The following is an 18,529-nucleotide window of genomic DNA, read 5'->3' as shown; positions in this document are numbered from 1 at the left end:
TGTGCATTAACAAGCTCCTGAGGCTATTCTGAGTGAGGCACGACAATTTTAGTTTTATAGCTTGGCCTTCAATACTGGATCTGACTGTTTAGGTCCTTGTGTACACTGAATGGTTGTTCTGTGTTTGCCAGTGTTCAATAGTGAAATTGATCATTCTAGGCAATTCTATTGTATAAAGTGCAATGCTTTTAAAGGTAAGACCACAAAATTTTTAAATAAGACCATTTTCTGATGTTGTGTACTATTCTACATGAGTATCAAAGTAAATAATCTATAACACTCTACAACATCAGGAAGATAAGACCCTTCTTATTAGAACATGCCACACAACTGCTTGTTCAGTCACTTGTCATAACTAGACTGGACTACTGTAACGCTCTCATTGCAGGCCTCCCAGCATGTGCTATTAGACCTCTGCAAATGATCCAGAATGCAGCAGCATGTCTGGTCTTTAATGAACCAAAGAGAGCACATGTTACCCCACTCCTTGTCTCTCTCCACTGGCTACCGGTTGATGGATGTATAAAATTCATGGCTCTGATGCTGGCATACAGAACAGATACTGGGTCTGCTCCAACATACCTAAAATCATTTCTGCAGAGCTACACGCACACTAGAAGCCTGCGGTCAGCTAAGGAACATCACCTTGCCACCACAAAGGGGCACCAAAACACTTTCTCAGACTTTCTGCTTCATCATACCATGTTGGTAGAATGACCTCCCCAACTCCATCCGTGAAGCTGACTCGCTCTCTGTCTTCAAAAACGACTTAAAACGCATCTTTTCCAAGTGCACTTAACCAGTCACTAAAAAAAATTAAAATAAAAAAAATCTGTTTTGAATACTATTCTGATGCTAGTGAAACTTTGTAATATGGCACTTTTGTACTACTGTCTCCTTAATATGATTCGCTTATGTTTTCTTCTTATGCAAGTCACTTTGGATAAAAGCGTCTGCCAAATTAATAAATGTAATATAAATGTAAACAATCAGATAAATTTGGGATTTTTGAAAGTGCTCACCATAATCGATGACTTCCCGACTGTGTTGCCCTGTTTAAGAAGGGCTTTGGAGAATTTTCTCTGGGAGAGAATCTGTTTGGAGAGAAAGATACTTTAACCATTTCATGCATAGAAACCGAATTTCCTTCAAACATTACATTTTATTGGCTTGAATGTATAACAAACCATCAAACTAACATCCATGTTGGGTTCAATTATGCAGTCTTGGTCAAAGGGCCCATTTTGAAGTGGTTTCTCTAAGTGACCTGTGTATTAAGTGGCTCTAAACATTCTTGGCTCTAAAAGGTTGGTGCAAAGCATTACATTGCACATATTACATTTCACAATATCTTCAGGAGTATGAGACACTCTTGCATGGCATACAGATGTGTGGCATATAGAATGGTTTGATATGTATTACCACATATATTACCTCAATTTTCCTAATGAAATTGAAATATTTTATAGTTGTAGTAGTATATTTAAATACATTATTATTCTGTAAAGAATCTTTAATAACACTTTCAGGAATGAGTGCAAAAATCAACTTAGTTCAGCTGGTAAGCCAATTAACCATTAGAAGCTCTGTCAGTAACAGTGTGCAGACTGTGCACCCAACTGTGTGCTACTTTTTACCCAATCATCAAATTTTCACAAAATGTAAATATTCCGACTTGAAACTCTAATGCAAAATGAGTGGTGAGAAAAGAGCAGGTGGTCTCTCACAGTAAAAACTGCACCTGAAAGGGTAAATTCATTGACTGCCTTGTTTTGATGCAGCTGTTAAAACTGTGCTGATGGAAGGAGGGAAACCAAACAAATTAGTGTTAAGTGCAGTACACACTTTAATATCACCCAGCTGAGAATTTGGCATAGCAGCTGGTTCATATTTATACCAATAAGTCTCATCAACTTCAGATAAGTACTTCATTATTAGTTGTTAAATATTCTCAAATAAGAGGGAGTACTTTTGGTTTCATTTCTCCAAGAAACTCAAAGCATCTTCGATGCAGAATGTCAGCACCTCTTTTCTGCCTTTATTAAATGCAGCTCATTTCTACAATTATCGTCTCTTTGCCCTCCAACCAAAACAGACTGAACTAAAACAAAAAAACCTAGCTTCGCTGAGACAAAAACAGCAGAGAAAGGGGCACTGATGCAAAATGATAAATACATGAATATTGAACAAAATGAATGCTGGCATCCATTGTACATTACAAGCTTATAGCAAATGCTTTACTGAGAAATTACAGATCTTAACCATCTGGCAGGAGATCATGTGTCTCATTTTCCATTTGCTTGAATTGCAGATAAGAGAGTTGAGTGGTCCATGTGGGCCAGCCATCCCACAATGAGCCGGTTACACAGACATCTCACGTTTCAAAATTCGATCAGCCAGAAAATGCCCGGAAATGGTCTTAACGGTTGTTGGTGTGATGATTTAATTAGAAGCTTTCATCTGATTTGGGCACAGTGCCTGCCCCCACTCTTCCCTGCATGTGCAAATTCAATGATCCTGTTGCAAAATGAGCATTGCCAAGCAAACAAGAATAACTGAAATAATCACACATAGCGAGTGTGAATTGCAATATATTTGTCACGATATGGGGGCGGCTACTCACTTGGCCGAGTGTGCACTCCATGGCTCCCAGGCAGTCTGCCTCTCTCATGCCATTATGATTGCTGCTGATGTCATAGAGCTCGAAACGTAGTCTCTGGACCTCCTCAAAATAGAAGTCTAGGGTGAAGACTTTGGAGAATGTGGGGTTTATGCAGCTCCGAATCACCTCTGTCCTATCCACCTGTTAACACATTAGAAGAAAGAGTTTGTAATTTCCCATGGCAGTGAATTTTTTTAAATAGATTTGGACGTATGCACGATGCTTTTTTGGGTTATGTATGGATTAGCATACTACCATACTGTACACAATGCATACAGAAAACTTGCATACACTGCACAGTATACATACTAAACTCAGCAAAAAAAGAAACATCCCTTTTCAGGACACTGTATTTTAAATATAATTTTGTAAAAATCCAAATAACTTTACAGATCTTTGTTGTAAAGGGTTTAAACAAAGTTTTCCATGCTTGTTCAATGAACATTAAACAATTAATGAACATGCACCTGTGGAACGGTCATTAAGACACTAACAGCTTACAGACGGTAGGCAATTAAGGTCACAGTTATATAAACTTAGGACACTAAACAGACCTTTCTACTGACTCTGAAAAACACCAAAAGAAAGATGCCAGAATCCCTGCTAATCTGAGTGAATGTGCCTTAGGCATGCTGGACGCTACATGGAGGCATGAGGACTGCAGATGTGGCCAGGGCAATAAATTGCAATATTCATACTGTGAGACACCTAAAACAGCGCTACAGGGAGACAGGAAGGACAGCTGATCGTCTGTTCATACAAATATGTACACATGTTAGGTTTTCTGAAAATAAAAGCAGCTGAAAGTGAGAGGACGTTTCTTTTTTTGCTGAGTTTATATGGAGGCCCAAACCTGCAAAAATAATAAATAACTAAATGTAGAAGAAAATAAATTAAGGAATAAATGTCTTGATAAAACAAATATAATTCGTTTTTAATTAAATTGATTCCTGAATTTATTATTGTATGACTTTTTTTATTTATTATTTTCTGTATTTATTTTTAACATTATTTTTAACTTTTATTTATTTATTTATTTATTTTTGCATTGTTTTTATTTTTTTATTTATGTGTTAATTTATTTTTAGATTTACTTATTCCCACATATATTTATTTCCATATTTATATATTCCCATATATATTTATTTATACATGTATTTATTTTTACTTTTCTGTGTGCAGTATGGAAATGAGGGAGGCGGTCCTTGCGTAGCTCCAGTGCATCATTGGTTGAGAGTTCAATAGTACTTATCGGAAGCAAATAAGATAACACCCTCTGACTCGCACAGATTTTGAATATGCAAGGACAAATTTTGCAGAGAGTCTTACAATTCAGGATGTGCTTCGACATTCATACCAGCATACAGCTCTCCTAAAACATCAATATGCACCTCTACTTTAAATTAAACATTAATTCGCTAAGTTGCGCAACTCTCTAGATATATGTTAAGTGTCAGCTATATTTTTATTTTTTATTTTTATTAATGCTACATGAGATTTGGCTATAACCTGCTGTCACATCAAAACAAGTCAAGAGTAATTGAGCACACGCTTCAATCAATGATAAACCAATGGTAAGCAGGACCAGCACACATAATTATCATACAAGAGACCGAAATGCAAGAATAAATACAAAAATAAATAAATGTGGGAATATTTAAATATGGAAATAAATACATGTGGGAATAAATAAATATAAAAATAAATGAACGCATAAATACAAAAATAAAATAAATAAATGAAAGATTTTTTTTTTTAAAGAATAAAAATAAATAGAGAAAATAATAAAGGAAAAAAAGTCATATAATAATAAATTCAGGAATCCATTTAATTAAAAACGAATTATAATAGTTTTATCAAGACATTTATTCCTTTATTTATTTTCTTATTATTACATTTATTTATTTATTATTTTTGCAGGTTTCGTCCTCCATAAGTTTATATACTGCAGCAGCAGCACTAATAAAAATGTATGTTACTACGTTATTCCAAACATAGCCATTAACCCTTGTGTTGTGTAAAATATATTGTGTTCTCTGTCAAAAATGACTGGCCCACTAAAATTGTTAATAAATCTCTAATATTGCATATATTATCCCAAAATAGATCTTCTTTAGTGTGTCTGATATAAACAAAGATGACAAGCACGAACACCTGAAGCTCTTTTAATACAGGTTATACACTTAAATAACAGATAATTCTGCTTGACATGTTGCATTGGTGCATTATTACATTTCAACATCATCTGGGAGAAACAGTGTGCCATTTTTTTTTTTGCTTTGTCTTTTCTGACTTCCTGACACATTGATGTATGTTGTCATGAAACAGAGACTGTCACCTCCAAATCCGAACACAAGTGGTCTTGGGAGACCCATTTTAATGACCAGCGATGTGTTTCACCTGACCACATGTGATCAGATTAAAAAATACTAGGCAATATAGTCCTACAGTGTATACTGCACAGTATGCAGTAAGCAATATGCTTCTGAACATAGCCTTGGTGAGGTGAGCCGTCTGGAGTGGGTGCTCAGAAGTGTCTGTTAATTGTTAATTACTTTAATTAAGGTAATGGCTTTCTAGCAATTCTTAAGTCAATATTGCATCTTAGGTCAAGTTGCTTGATTGATAAGGAACAAGTCATTTGTCAAGTGTTGATATTCAGGACCAGATCAACATGGAATCAGTGATCTGGGATGAGATCTTTAAGAATTGATCAGTAAGTACAATTTCAATCCACTTCTACTGATCTTATCATTAGACAACAAAGGCAAATATTGATCCTTTGCTAACTGTGCTTAGCCTAATGGTCATTATGTTCTATCATGGAATCGTAACCTCTAAGACTTTCAACGAAGTGTAGCAAGAGTCACATTGGATTAAATCAATCTCCAATATGGCAAGCTCTAACAACAGCATTTAATGTAAATGATAGACAGGAATATTAAAGGAATATTCCAGATTAACATACAAATTAAGATCTTTTGACAGCATACGTGTAACCACAAATTGTTGACTAAACAAAAAAAAGTTGGTTCGCTTGTCCCATAGTTCCCCTTCTGTCGCTCTCTCCACGTTGTGTCGGAGAAGCGACACTAGGGGTCTCTCTTGAGTGCTGATATTCACCTCTGACCTATTGAAAAGGGCCAATGAGAGTTGGCACTCAGTATTTGCATACCCCGCCCCGCATACGGGTATTTAAGCGGGGCAAATACGGAAGTTTAGTCAGAAAATTTCTTCGGAGCCGATGGTCTGTTTGCAGTCTGCTGCGAGAATACAGAAGCCTGAACGTTCCCGTTTCTCTGACGATCTGCCTGCTGTTGGATTTGACGGCGCACAACAGCGGCTTTCTCCTACTTTGCACGGCGTGCATTGTTGCCCCTGAGCGCTTCGACAGCGCAGACACACACACACACACTGTGTATTAAAAGAGTAAATTTCCCTAAAAGAGCAAATTTCTCTAAAAGAGCAAACACAGCGGCGTTGAACGTCCTTTTAAGGACGCGTCTTTTTCAAGATGCCCTTCCGCCCCTGTGTCGTTCCTGGATGCGGTAGAAGCCTCTCCGCTTCAGACGGCCACAGGCGCTGTCTCGTGTGTTTGGGCCGCGATCACACCGAGGCGGCGTTTGTGGATGGTTCATGTTCTCACTGCGAGAACATGACCATGACCACGTTGCGGTCGCGGCTTGCTTTCAACAGAAAGCAAGCCACCCCAGCTGCACCCCGCATTTCTCCTTCTTCCCACGGGATTGATGACGATGCGGTTGGCGCTGGGGGCGATTTGGGGGCGGCAGCGGGTGCAGTTTCGCCGGGTAGCCCCAAGCGAACCTCCCGTTCCCCGACACGCTCGCTGGTCCCCGTCCAAGCTCGCGGCGATAGCGGCTCGCCTCACAGCCTGGCTGTCTATCCTCCCGAGCCCGAAGCAGATGAGCTCGCCGCTGCATCGGAGAGTGTGATGTCTGATGCCGAGGACTCCCCTGGACTGCCGCCTTCGGGCCAGCAGGCCCAGGCTGAGGCCGACGCTCAGATGTCTGACATGCTTTTCCGGGCCGCCGTGAGCGTGGGGTTGGATTGGAACCCTCCATCCTCCATACAGCCTTCACGGTTGGATGACTGGTTCCTGGGGGCAGCGCACCGTTCGCGGCCTCGCATCCCCCCGGTCCCGTTTTTCCCAGAGGTGCATGACGAGCTGACGTCTACGTGGAGAGCCCCGCTCTCCGCTTGTCTAGGTGCCACCCGCTCCACTCTCACCACCCTCGACGGCGGAGAGCGCCACGGATACGGGGCGATTCCCCAGGTCGATAGGGCAGTTGCGTACCATCTATGCCCCGGTAGCCCTACCTCCTGGCGTGGCCGCCCCGTACTCCCATCCAAGCCCTGTAGGACAACATCCTCGCTCAACGCGAAGGCCTACAGTGTGGCTGGACGCGCTGCCTCCGCCCTGCATGTGATGGCCCTCCTGCAAGTCCACCAGGCCAAAGCACTCAGAAGCATGCACGGGGGTGGACCTGATCCTGATGTGCTGCAGGAACTGCGCTCAGTGACCGACCTCGCCCTGAGAGCGACGAAGGCCACAGCGCAGGCACTCGGACAGGCGATGGCCACCCTAGTGGTCCAGGAACGCCATCTCTGGCTCAATCTGGTCGAGATGCGTGAGGCTGACAAGAAGCGCTTCCTGGACGCACCTGTCTCCCAGATTGGCCCAGCTCTCAGCCCCAGCGTCGAGCACCCCGCAGGCGGCGTACGCCCCCTGTCTCACGAACCCCCTCTAGGACCCGGAAGGCTCCCAAGCGTTCCTGAGACAGTCGACCCAGAGCCGAAGATGTTAGCTCCGGAGGTGGTAAGTCCGCTCCGTCCCCCGGTGGAGGGCCGGGTGGAGAATCCTTTGTTTTTTCATTTGACACACCCCCTGACGGGGGCTGTGGTACCCACATTCTCAATAAAAGAGCTATTTCCTTTGCCTCTGGGTCACCTGGCCCGCAAATGCCGTTCTCACAGCAATGTGCTTTCAGATTACGACAGTCCCGGTACACCGGACGCGGCGATCCCGCCTTCCGCCTGCCCACGACTGTCCCCCGGCCGGCCGGTTCAGACGAGTCCAGAGGACGCCAACATCAGACCTCCTCCTCAGTCACGAACCCGCCCCCTGCCGGGCGCGCGGAGCAAGGTAAGTGCTTTGAGTCTATTCTCAGCACCTCAGCCTCAGGCCGCAACGAAGCCACCCGACGCTGCATTACCTGTTCCGCCCCGCTGCGAGGCCCCACCGGGTACGTCCAAAATACTCGTCCCTTTGGTGCCCCTAGCGCAGAGCTGGGAAGCATGGCTTTCGCTTCCCAACGCATCACGCTGGCTGCACCGGACCATTCGACTCGATTACGCAATTCAGTTTGCCCGGCTCCCGCCCCCCTTCAGGGGCGTCCGCTTTTCCGCAGTACACGGCGAGCATGCCAGTTCCCTGCGCACGGAAATCGCGACCCTTTTAGCCAAGGGCGCGGTAGAGCCCGTCCCTCCAACCGAAATGAGGAAGGGTTTCTACAGCCCTTACTTCATTGTACCCAAGAAAGGCGCCGGCTTACGACCAATCCTGGACCTACGAGTTTTCAATCGGGCCTTGTTAAAACTCCCGTTCAAAATGCTCACGCAGAGAAATATTCTGGATGGCGTTCAGCATCTAGATTGGTTCGCAGCGGTAGACCTGAAGGACGCGTACTTCCACGTCTCAATTCTGCCACGACACTGACCCTTCTTACGGTTCGCGTTCGACGGCCAGGCGTTTCAGTACAAAGTCCTCCCCTTCAGCCTGTCTCTGTCCCCTCGCGTCTTCATGAAGGTCGCAGAGGCGGCCCTTGCCCCGCTACGAGTAGCCGGCATCCGCATTCTCAACTACCTCGACGACTGGCTCATCCTAGCACACTCTCGAGAGTTACTATGCACACACAGAGACCAGGTGCTCCAGCACCTCAGCCGCTTGGGGCTTCAGGTCAACTGGGAAAAGAGCAAGCTCACTCCGGTTCAGAGCATCTCTTTTCTCGGGTTGGAGTTAGACTCAGTCTCAATGACAGCACGTCTCACGAGCGAGTGTGCTCAGTCGGTGCTGGACTGCCTCGCTTCCTTCAAGCCAGGCACAGTGGTCCCTCTAAAACTTTTCCAGAGGCTCCTGGGGCATATGGCGTCCTCTGCGGCGGTCGCGCCGCTGGGGTTGATGCATATGAGACCACTCCAGCACTGGCTCCAGACTCGAGTCCCGAGACAAGGATCACCCCCGCCTGCCTCAAAACACTCCGACCTTGGACAGACCTCTGCTTTTTACGGGCAGGAGTGCCCCTGCAGCAGGTGTCCCGACGCGTTCTGGTCACAACCGACGCCTCTCGGTCCGGGTGGGGTGCCGTGTGCAGCGGGCACGCAGCAGCGGGCCGTTGGAAAGGGGCCCCGCTGCGTTGGCACATCAATTGCCTGGAGTTGCTGACCGTCCTTCTTGCTGCGTGCCACTCACATCCCCGGCAAGCTCAACGTCATAGCGGACGCGCTATCACGACAACGCCTGCCCGGCGGGGAGTGGAGGCTTCACCCCCAGTCGGTCCAGCTGATTTGGGAACGGTTTGGCAAGGCTCAGGTAGACCTGTTTGCCTCCCAGGAAACCTCCCACTGCCCGCTCTGGTACGCCCTAACAGAGGCTCCCCTCGGGACAGACGTGCTGGCACACAGCTGGCCCTCGGGGCTGCGCAAGTACGCATTTCCCCCAGTGAGCCTTCTTGCACCGGTGCTGTGCAAGGTCAGGGAGGATGAGGAGCAAGTCACGTTAGTGGCCCCCTACTGGCCCACTCGGACTTGGTTCTCGGAACTCAGGCTTCTCGTGACAGCTCCTCCCTGGCGAATTCCCCTGAGAAAGGACCTCCTCTCTCAGGGACGGGGCACGATCTGGCACCCACGCCCAGACCTCTGGAACCTCCACGTCTGGTCCCTGGACGGGATGCGGAAGAGCTAGCCGGCTTACCGGCGACCGTTGTGAATACAATCAACCAAGCCAGAGCCCCCTCTACCAGGCACCTTTACGCCCTAAAGTGCCGTTTGTTCGCAGATTGGTGTTCTTCCCAAACTGAAGACCCGCAGAGATGCGCGATTAGGTCAGTGTTCCTGTTCCTACAGGAGAGGCTGGACAGGAGGCTGTCCCCGTCCACCCTCAAGGTGTATGTTGCCGCCATTGCCGCCCACCACGATCCTGTAGACGGCAAGTCTTTGGGTAAGCACGACCTGATCCTCAGGTTCCTGAGAGGCGCCCGGAGGTTGAATCCCTCCCGGCCAGGCCTAGTTCCCTCCTGGGATCTCTCGGTAGTCTTGGCAGGACTCCAGAGACCTCCCTTCGAGCCGCTTGAATCAATTGGACTCAGGGCCCTCTCTCTTAAGACGGCCCTGCTGATTGCGCTCGCCTCTATCAAGAGGGTCGGGGACCTGCAAGCATTCTCTGTCAGCGACACTTGCCTGGAGTTCGGTCCGGCAGATACGTCTGTGATCCTAAGACCGCGACCGGGCTATGTGCCCAAGGTTCCTACCACACCCTTCCGAGATCAGGTAGTGAACCTGCAAGCGCTGCCCCGGGAGGAGGCAGACCCAGCCCTTTCGTTGCTATGTCCAGTGCGCGCCCTGCGCATTTACCTGGACCGCACACAGAGCACCAGACGCTCTGAGCAGCTCTTCGTCTGCTTTGGGGGACGGCAGAAAGGGAATGCTGTCTCCAAACAGAGGCTCGCCCACTGGGTTGTAGAACACCATCACACTGGCTTATCACACCCAGGCCATGCACCTACCCTTGCGGGTCCGAGCTCACTCAACAAGGGGTGTTGCGTCCTCGTGGGCACTGGCCAAGGGCACCTCCCTAGCAGACATCTGTAGAGCCGCGGGTTGGGCAACACCCAACACCTTTGCGAGGTTTTACAACCTCCGAGTTGAGTCGGTTGCGTCTCGTGTTTTGTCAGGTCTGAGCCCGTAGAACTCGGTAACACGTAGACTGACCGGCGGGTGGATCGCTTGCGCCCAGCACCCTTTTCCTGATGTCAAGGTAAAGTAGTGCACCTTCTTCCCAGGGCGCCCCACTCCGAGTCGGGACCCTGGTCGATTCCTCCCCAGCCCTCCGGGTCCGCGGTTCAGCGGAGGAACTCACCGACCCAAGCCACTGCGGGTACCCTGATGGCTACCCTGTACTGGTATAGGTGCTCCACAGGTAAGGCCTCCTGCTCGGACTCCCCCTGTGTGTAATTCCACGGTTCTGTCCCCTTACGAGCGGACCCCCGTGTCTCCCTTAGGCAGTTACAGCTGCCCCGGTCTCCGTGCTGTAGCAACTCCCCCCTTTCGAGGCTGGATCTACCACCGCACCATACTTTCCACACGAGCCCTAAGACGGCCGTGTGACGTGTCTACCACTTTTCCTCCCCAAGAAAAAGGGCAGGTGTGGTCTCCGCAGGGTCTGGGTAAGACCCCCTTCCCTATATGCGTGTAAGGGCCCCGGCCGTGATTGCTCTATGCGAGAAACATAGAGAGAAAAGAGGCCCAGCCAGGCTGGCCCGTTCCCATGTTGGCAAACATTGCCTTGTTCCCCTTCCAGGGTAACTAGAAGGATTCCGATGTTCTTATGGGCATTGGGGAAGGGTACGTGCAGCCAGGTACAAATGATGCGCGGCACTGGATGAAATCCCTGCCCGCCTCTGTATCGGAGGTTCACGTACACGGTTCAGGGCATGGCAAGATTGGAATGGGTCCCCTAGTGTCTCTTCTCCGACACAACGTGGCGAGAGCGACAGAAGGGGAACGTTTGGTTACGTATGTAACCTCCGTTCCCCGAGGGAGGGAACGACACGTTGTGTCTTTCCTCCGCCATGTCTGTTGTGGCCGGACCATTCCGGCTCCTCAGAAAAATCCTGACTAAACTTCCGTATTTGCCCCGCTTAAATACCCGTATGCGGGGCGGGGTATGCAAATACTGACTGCCAACTCTCATTGGCCCTTTTCAATAGGTCAGAGGTGAATATCGGCGCTCAAGAGAGACCCCTAGTGTCGCTTCTCCGACACAACGTGTCGTTCCCTCCCTCGGGGGAACGGAGGTTACATACGTAACCAAACGACTTCCATTGTAAGTGCATCACTTTTTACAAACAGTCTAAATCATTTTCAACGCTAATCATAATTTTAACTTGGAATATTCCTTAAATAGCGATTACTACTCAGCCTGCTATTGATTGTCAGAACGGCACTTTCTCTATGAGTTTAGAAGGCACAGCTTACTCAGGAAATATAATACATCTGTTTTATTACTGTGTATTTGCATTTGAGACACTAATCACCTTAACCAAAATCTTGCGCTTTAGGCTCTTTAGAATGAAACCAGTAAATGGAATAAATCTCAGAGCAGAAACTGCGGATGAATCCAAGACACGTTGCTGCCAAATCCATGCTCCTTTTTACCTCACACAAGCAAAGAAATTAGTTTGTTTTAACTGACATCCCTCAGTTGCTCAGATGCAGTTTAGTCTCAGTTGTTTAACTTTCTTTAGGCTGCTCAGAGACTCAGGATTTATTTCTCTTTTTCATTAAAATCGCTCAGTGTTTCAGGCTCTTTTGCATATTACATGAACACTCCCAGACTGCTCTCTGTGAACACGAAGAGAAGGGTAAACGCTCTTGACAAAAATTGAATTACATAAGAAACACTTTCTTACTTTCTTTCCTTTTTCTTTCTGTCATATCTTTCCTTCCTCATTTCTAAGTACTATTCAAAGTGGGATCTGGGAAATTCCCATTTGAGTACTACAGTACTCCGTATAGTTTTCTAACTAATGAGTTTCGAAAAATCGATTCTGAAATCGATTGTAATTGTAAATTATGACAGAGTGAATGGAATGCGGCATAAAATGCTTTCTGATTTCCACAGAGGCAGAAAGAATATGGCTCCAATCAAACAAGAATTCCCCCATTTCCATTTTTATTGTCTATTCCTTATTATCATCTTGTTTACCACAAAATATATTTTCGTACATTTATCACCATTATATCTTTTCTAAATGTTTACCCAACCATTAAAACAGTCAGCATGGACAACTCTGAACCCATTTCATTTGCACCAACCATTTGGAGATGCCACCATCCCTCTTCATTAAGGTCTATAAATATTTCCCTGACTCTTCCAGGTGTTTGTTTTTACTGGGGCTTCCTCAGGCCAGCCGGTGCTGTTTTATTGAGAAAGGTGTGCCTGACATATCCTTAATCACCTGGAGGGAATAAACTTCAAATGGGCATACAAGATGGACCTCATAGCAGCTGTTTATCTCTGCAAGTGAATATGCAGATACATTTCATTTATCAAAGTGAACATAATGCTCATCTAATTGTTAAATATTCAGAAACTGTTGTAACATCGTGAAACTTTTTAACCTCTCAGAATGATTCTTGACTGTTCATCATAAAGGCAGTAATTGCCTCTATTTCACGATGTCTTGTCTATTAAAAGATTGCTTTATAAAAACAAACATTTAAAGAGAACCTCAAACAAAACTTCACTTCAGGAACTAGTTGGACTCACACATTACATGAGCTATGAAAGTTGGATGTGAGAACAAGTAATCAATGGAAAAGTCTCAAATATGAAGTAAGAATTACTTAGAGTAACCATGAGCAAGTGTCCAAGATAGTGGTTAACCAATATGGGTTTTTGATGGCCCATGCAAAGATGACAGGATGGCCGATGGCTCATATAACAGTGCAGAAATGACACATTTCGCCTTTAAAAAAAATTGGTAGCACTTTACAAGATTCAATTTATTAACGTTAGTACATGCATTCAGCAATTATGAATTACCAGTGAACAATGACAGAGTTAATCATGGCTAATGATAATTTATTAAAATGCTATTGTTTATTGATTGTTGATGTTAGTTGATAATGCATTAAATAATCTTAATTTATATTTTTTAAATAATGCTGTAAAAGTAGCTTGAGCTCATGAAAACTGAGATTGTAAATGTAGAATGTAATGTCTAAATGTAAAATGTGTTTTACGAGCCAAACGCTACAGTGAGTGTGTTTTGATGTCATATGTGTGAGGAAAAGGGTGAAAAGTGTTTATAAACTGATAAATCTGCCATTTTACTCGTGATTTTTGTGAAAGTGAATAAAAGTTGTTGTTGTTGTAGCACCTGTAGTGTTCAATTCACCACGAAATTGCCACGATACGTAGTACAACGAGCCACGTAAAAAGTTAGAGTAATGTGATTCTACGAGACTGTGATGAAGAGAAGGGTGTGGCCGGGCTGAGAGAATGTACGCCCGGCGCTGAGTTGCTCAATCAGTGGGAGAGGGATAAAGGAGGAGCTGGGGACACCAGAGGGAGAGAACGAGATGCATTAGGCTGTGTGTGCGCATCTCTCTCTCTCTCTCTCTCTCTCTCTCTCTCTCTGGTGTCACCGGCACCTCCTTTGGGCAACTCAGCACCTGGCATGTATTCCCTGGCCACGCCCTCCTCCTCGTCGTCTCAGAGACCAATGCCAAATCACAGGCATTCCTTTTATATGTGGATAGCCATCCATATCAACAAGTACAATAGATCCCACTTGGCAATTCCTGGACAAGCCAGCTTTTTAAAAAGACACATGTCCACTCAGCCTGAGAAAAGTCCCTCTAAGCCTCCATAAGCAAGGGTCTGGGTTCATCTCTGGGCTGGACTGACAGTCTGTTTGTTGGCTGTGAGAGGCAGAGCAGTCAACACATAGACAGCAGAGCTCTGGAGAGATAACTACATATTGAAGACAGCATTGGTGGAGAGGCTGCTTGTCATTAAGCTTGCTAAGTCTGCAAACCTTTCACTGGACAGCTGTCCAAACGGTAATATATATCAGCATGTCGATAATCCAGTGGTTTAAAGGAATAGTTTTCTCAAAAATTAACATCATTTACTCACCCTCCTGTAGTTCCAAATCAAAACCAAAATATATCGCAATATGTTCGGACTGCTCTTTTCACATTGGGAACCAAGCTCTAAAAATGACTCTTAAACAAATCTTTAAAAATATCACTATTAAAGTATCATAAAAGTCCATATGACTTGTGTGCTATACCCCAATCTTTCTGAAGAAATACTGTAGCTTTGTGTGAGGAACATGTCAAAATTAAAGTATTTATTTATTGATAATCTTCAACTCATCCATAGCTTTCAAATCTCATTCACACTTTTCAAACTTGCTGTGATGCAGTCAGTTAGGAAACACGTGTCTCTGACGCTAAACTTGGCACAAAACATCTTGATATATGTTTGAATATGGGAATGAGATTTGAGAGCTGAATGACGATTTCAATTTCAGTTTGTTCCTCACTCAAAACTATATTTTGGCTTCAGAAGACTTGAAAAATATAGCTCAATTCGTAGTGACTATTTTATGATCCTTTATGTTTTTTGTTTTTTTCCTCCATATTGGAATTTGACTATCCCTGGTAACCATATGCATTTATTTGCATGGAAAAGAGCAGCTTGGAGATTCTTCAAAATATCTTATTTTCTCTTCCAAAGAAGAACGTTTTTGGGTGAATTTTTCTATTAAGGATAACTGTATTCGCAATTACATACTGTTGTGAACGAATACTAGGAATGTCTGATCTATTAAAAGAGCATAGAACATTTTCGGGACAATAAATGGTTTCACACCAGCCTTGTGCCTTGGCCTTTCCATTGTTTGTGTAATATGCCAGATGAGGTTTGGCAAGCATGAACATATTTCATAAGGTTTCATCACATTTATTCTCACACATTCTCACATGCATACAACAACACACACACACACACACCTTACGAATAGCACTGCCCCAAAGGATGAGCCACAATATGTGAAACATCCCCCACATACAGCTCAAATTACCAATGGAAGCCACATTTACCTTGCTTTTATCACAGCGTTGCCATGTCTGCTTATAATAAGTGAGTTTGGGCTTGTTTTTTCATAAAGTTGCTTATATACATGGGTAGTCATATGTTGCAATTTTTTAGACTTATTTCCAAAATGCAGATGAGTTTTAGGGTTGGCATTTGCTTGGCACCCAAACCACTAATTGCAGCTGTCAACTCTCCCTAAATACTATTTGAACCATGATTTACATGATGTTGTTTACAATCACAGAAGTTTGCTTCTCGTTTCATCCCTACCCTACCCCAATGATGGGTAATTTTTCATTTAGTAAATTTCCAGATGTGTGTGAGAAAGACTTATTCATTCATTTAGATGGCAAGTTATATATGTGAAATATTTAATAAATAAATTATATATATTTACATTTTAGCCTTTTTATGTCATCTACCTTTTTTTTGCTTTTAAGACTACGAGGGAAGAATTGTTTCCCTAAAATTTTATAAGAAATGCGGCAAAGAAGAGTAATAAATGTACAAATAATCTGTATAAATTACATATTAATCTTTGTGCATTTCAATATTTTAGCATATAAAAATGTTAAATATCACACATCATTATCGCTTTGTTTTTTCGCAATGCAGTCTATAAAAAAAAGAATTTGACATGAAAATGTCCATTGAAGTCAGTGGACGCATGACCCTTAGAGCTCTACTGAAGCCATGTTTCAATTAGAGGCTATGGCAGATACTGTACCTGTAGATTTCAGAGAAGTAAAAACCAACATTCATTCGATAAGAGGCTCTAAACATGTCATTATGGTTCCAACCCAGACGGCGTGCTTTTTTCATCCTATTAGAGCTTCATGAGCACTATTAATATTGGATCTATATTTGCTTGTTTATTGGACATTGTGCTTTCAATCAATATAAATGTATTTTTATCACACCTGGAAACTGGGATTCTCTATATAATAATTGGTCAAGCTTAAAAATGTCCGGGACTAGTGATAGACCCAGTGGTGCCTGCAGGATTTAATCTGATGGTACGCACAGAAATCTGTCTAATAAACCTTATATCTATGGGGGCCCGGGTGCATGCTCCACCAGGAACATTTGTGTGTGCAAAAAACAACACCAAAGCGTTTACTTTGAAATAAGCATTTGTTTTATTTTCTTTAGTATGAGTAGCGTTCATGTAACTATTGCCTTGAGCATTTCTTCCAGTAACCGTTCAGACAGATGTGTTTTTGCGCTAAAAAAAGCAAAAGTCAAGTCAAGTCAAGTGGTTTTTATTGTCGTTTCAACCATATACAGTTAGTACAGTACACAGCAAAACGAGACAACGTTCCTCCAGGACCATGGTGCTACATAAAAACAACAAAGGACCAACATAGGACCACATGAGACTACACAACGAAATAAAATACCTATATAAACTACCTATATATACCTATATAAAGTGCACGTGCAAACATGTGCAAAAAGTACAGGACAGTACAACAAATTACTGACAATGAACAGGACAATAGACAGTGCAGCGCCGACCAGTACTCAGTAGTGCAAAAAGATGACAGTTTCTAAAAATGTAAACATAACATACTATGAGATAATGTTCTATGCACATAGCAGTTATTGAGGTAGCAGACAGTTATAAAGTGACAGTTATTAAAGTGCAACTCAGGACACGTGTGTGTCAAACCAGTCTCTGAGTATTGAGAAGTCTGATGGCTTGGGGAAGAAGCTGTTACACAGTCTGGCCGTGAGGGCCCGAATGCTTCGGTACCTCTTGCCAGACGGGAGGAGGGTAAAGAGTTTGTGTGAGGGGTGTGTGGGGTCGTCCACAATGCTGGTTGCTTTGCGGATACAGTGTTTTTGTAAATGTCTTTGATGGAGGGAAGAGAGACCCCAATGATCTTCTCAGCTGTCCTCACTATCCTCTGCAGGGCTTTGCGGTCCGAAGCGGTGCAAGTCCCAAACCAGGCAGTGATGCAGCTGCTCAGGATGCTCTCAATAGTTCCTCTATAGAATGTAGTGAGGATGGGGGTTGGGAGATGTGCTTTCCTCAGCCTTCGAAGAAAGTAGAGACGCTGCTGGGCTTTCTTGGTGATAGAGCTCGTGTTGAGGGACCAGGTGAGGTTCTCCGCCAGGTGAACACCAAGGAATTTGGTGCTCTTGACGATCTCCACAGAGGAGCCGTCGATGTTCAGCGAGTGTGTTCACCTTGTGCTCTCCTAAAGTCAACAACCATCTCTTTTGTTTTGTCGACATTCAGAGACAGGTTGTTGGCTCTACACCAGTTCGATCAGCCGCTGCACCTCCTCTCTGTATGCTGACTCGTTGTTCTTGCTGATGAGACCCACCACGGTCGTGTCATCGGCGAACTTGATGATGTGATTCGAGCTGTGCATTGCTGCACAGTCGTGAGTAAGCAGAGTGAACAGCAGTGGACTGAGCACACAGCCCTGGGGGCCCCAGTGCTCAGTGTGGTGGTGGTGGAGATGCTGTTCCCGATCCGGACTGACTGAGGTCTCCCAGTCAGGAAGTCCAGGATCCAGTTGCAGAGGGAGGTGTCCAGGCCCAGCAGGTTCAGCTTTCCAATCAGGTGCTGGGGAATGATTGTGTTGAATGCTGAGCTGAAATCTATGAACAGCATTCGAACGTATGAGTCCTTATTGTCTAGGTGGGTGAGGGCCAGATGGAGGGTTGTGGTGATGGCATCGTCCGTTGAATGGTTTGAACGATACGCAAACTGCAGTGGGTCTAGTGAGGGGGCAGCTGGGTCTTAATCTGCCTCATGACGAGCCTCTCGAAGCACTTCATGATGATGGGTGTAAGTGCGACGGGACGGTAGTCGTTGAGGCAGGACACTGAAGACTTCTTTGGCATGGGGATGATGGTGGTGGCCTTGAAGCACGTTGGAACAACGGCGCTGCTCAGAGAGATGTTGAAGATGTCGGTAAGAACATCTGCTAGCTGGTCTGCACATC

General features: G+C 44.8%; 1 protein-coding gene across 1 annotated transcript in view; it reads right to left on the bottom strand.

The window, feature by feature from the left end:
* cpne4a (copine IVa) overlaps positions 1-18,529 on the bottom strand; it is a 111,276-nt gene that overhangs the window by 53,134 nt on the left and 39,613 nt on the right. The window contains exons 3-4 of the mRNA XM_052143894.1: positions 2,624-2,803; positions 1,023-1,094 (exon numbers count right to left, since the gene is read on the bottom strand). Of these exons, the coding sequence (XP_051999854.1) occupies positions 1,023-1,094; positions 2,624-2,803 (252 nt within the window). The remainder of the gene's footprint in view (positions 1-1,022; positions 1,095-2,623; positions 2,804-18,529) is intronic.

The sequence above is a fragment of the Xyrauchen texanus genome, chromosome 15, assembly GCF_025860055.1.
Source record: "Xyrauchen texanus isolate HMW12.3.18 chromosome 15, RBS_HiC_50CHRs, whole genome shotgun sequence".
NCBI classification, from domain to species: domain Eukaryota; kingdom Metazoa; phylum Chordata; class Actinopteri; order Cypriniformes; family Catostomidae; genus Xyrauchen; species Xyrauchen texanus.
The sequence above is the reverse complement of the archived record's forward strand: the minus strand, read 5'-3'. Positions and strand labels throughout refer to the sequence as shown.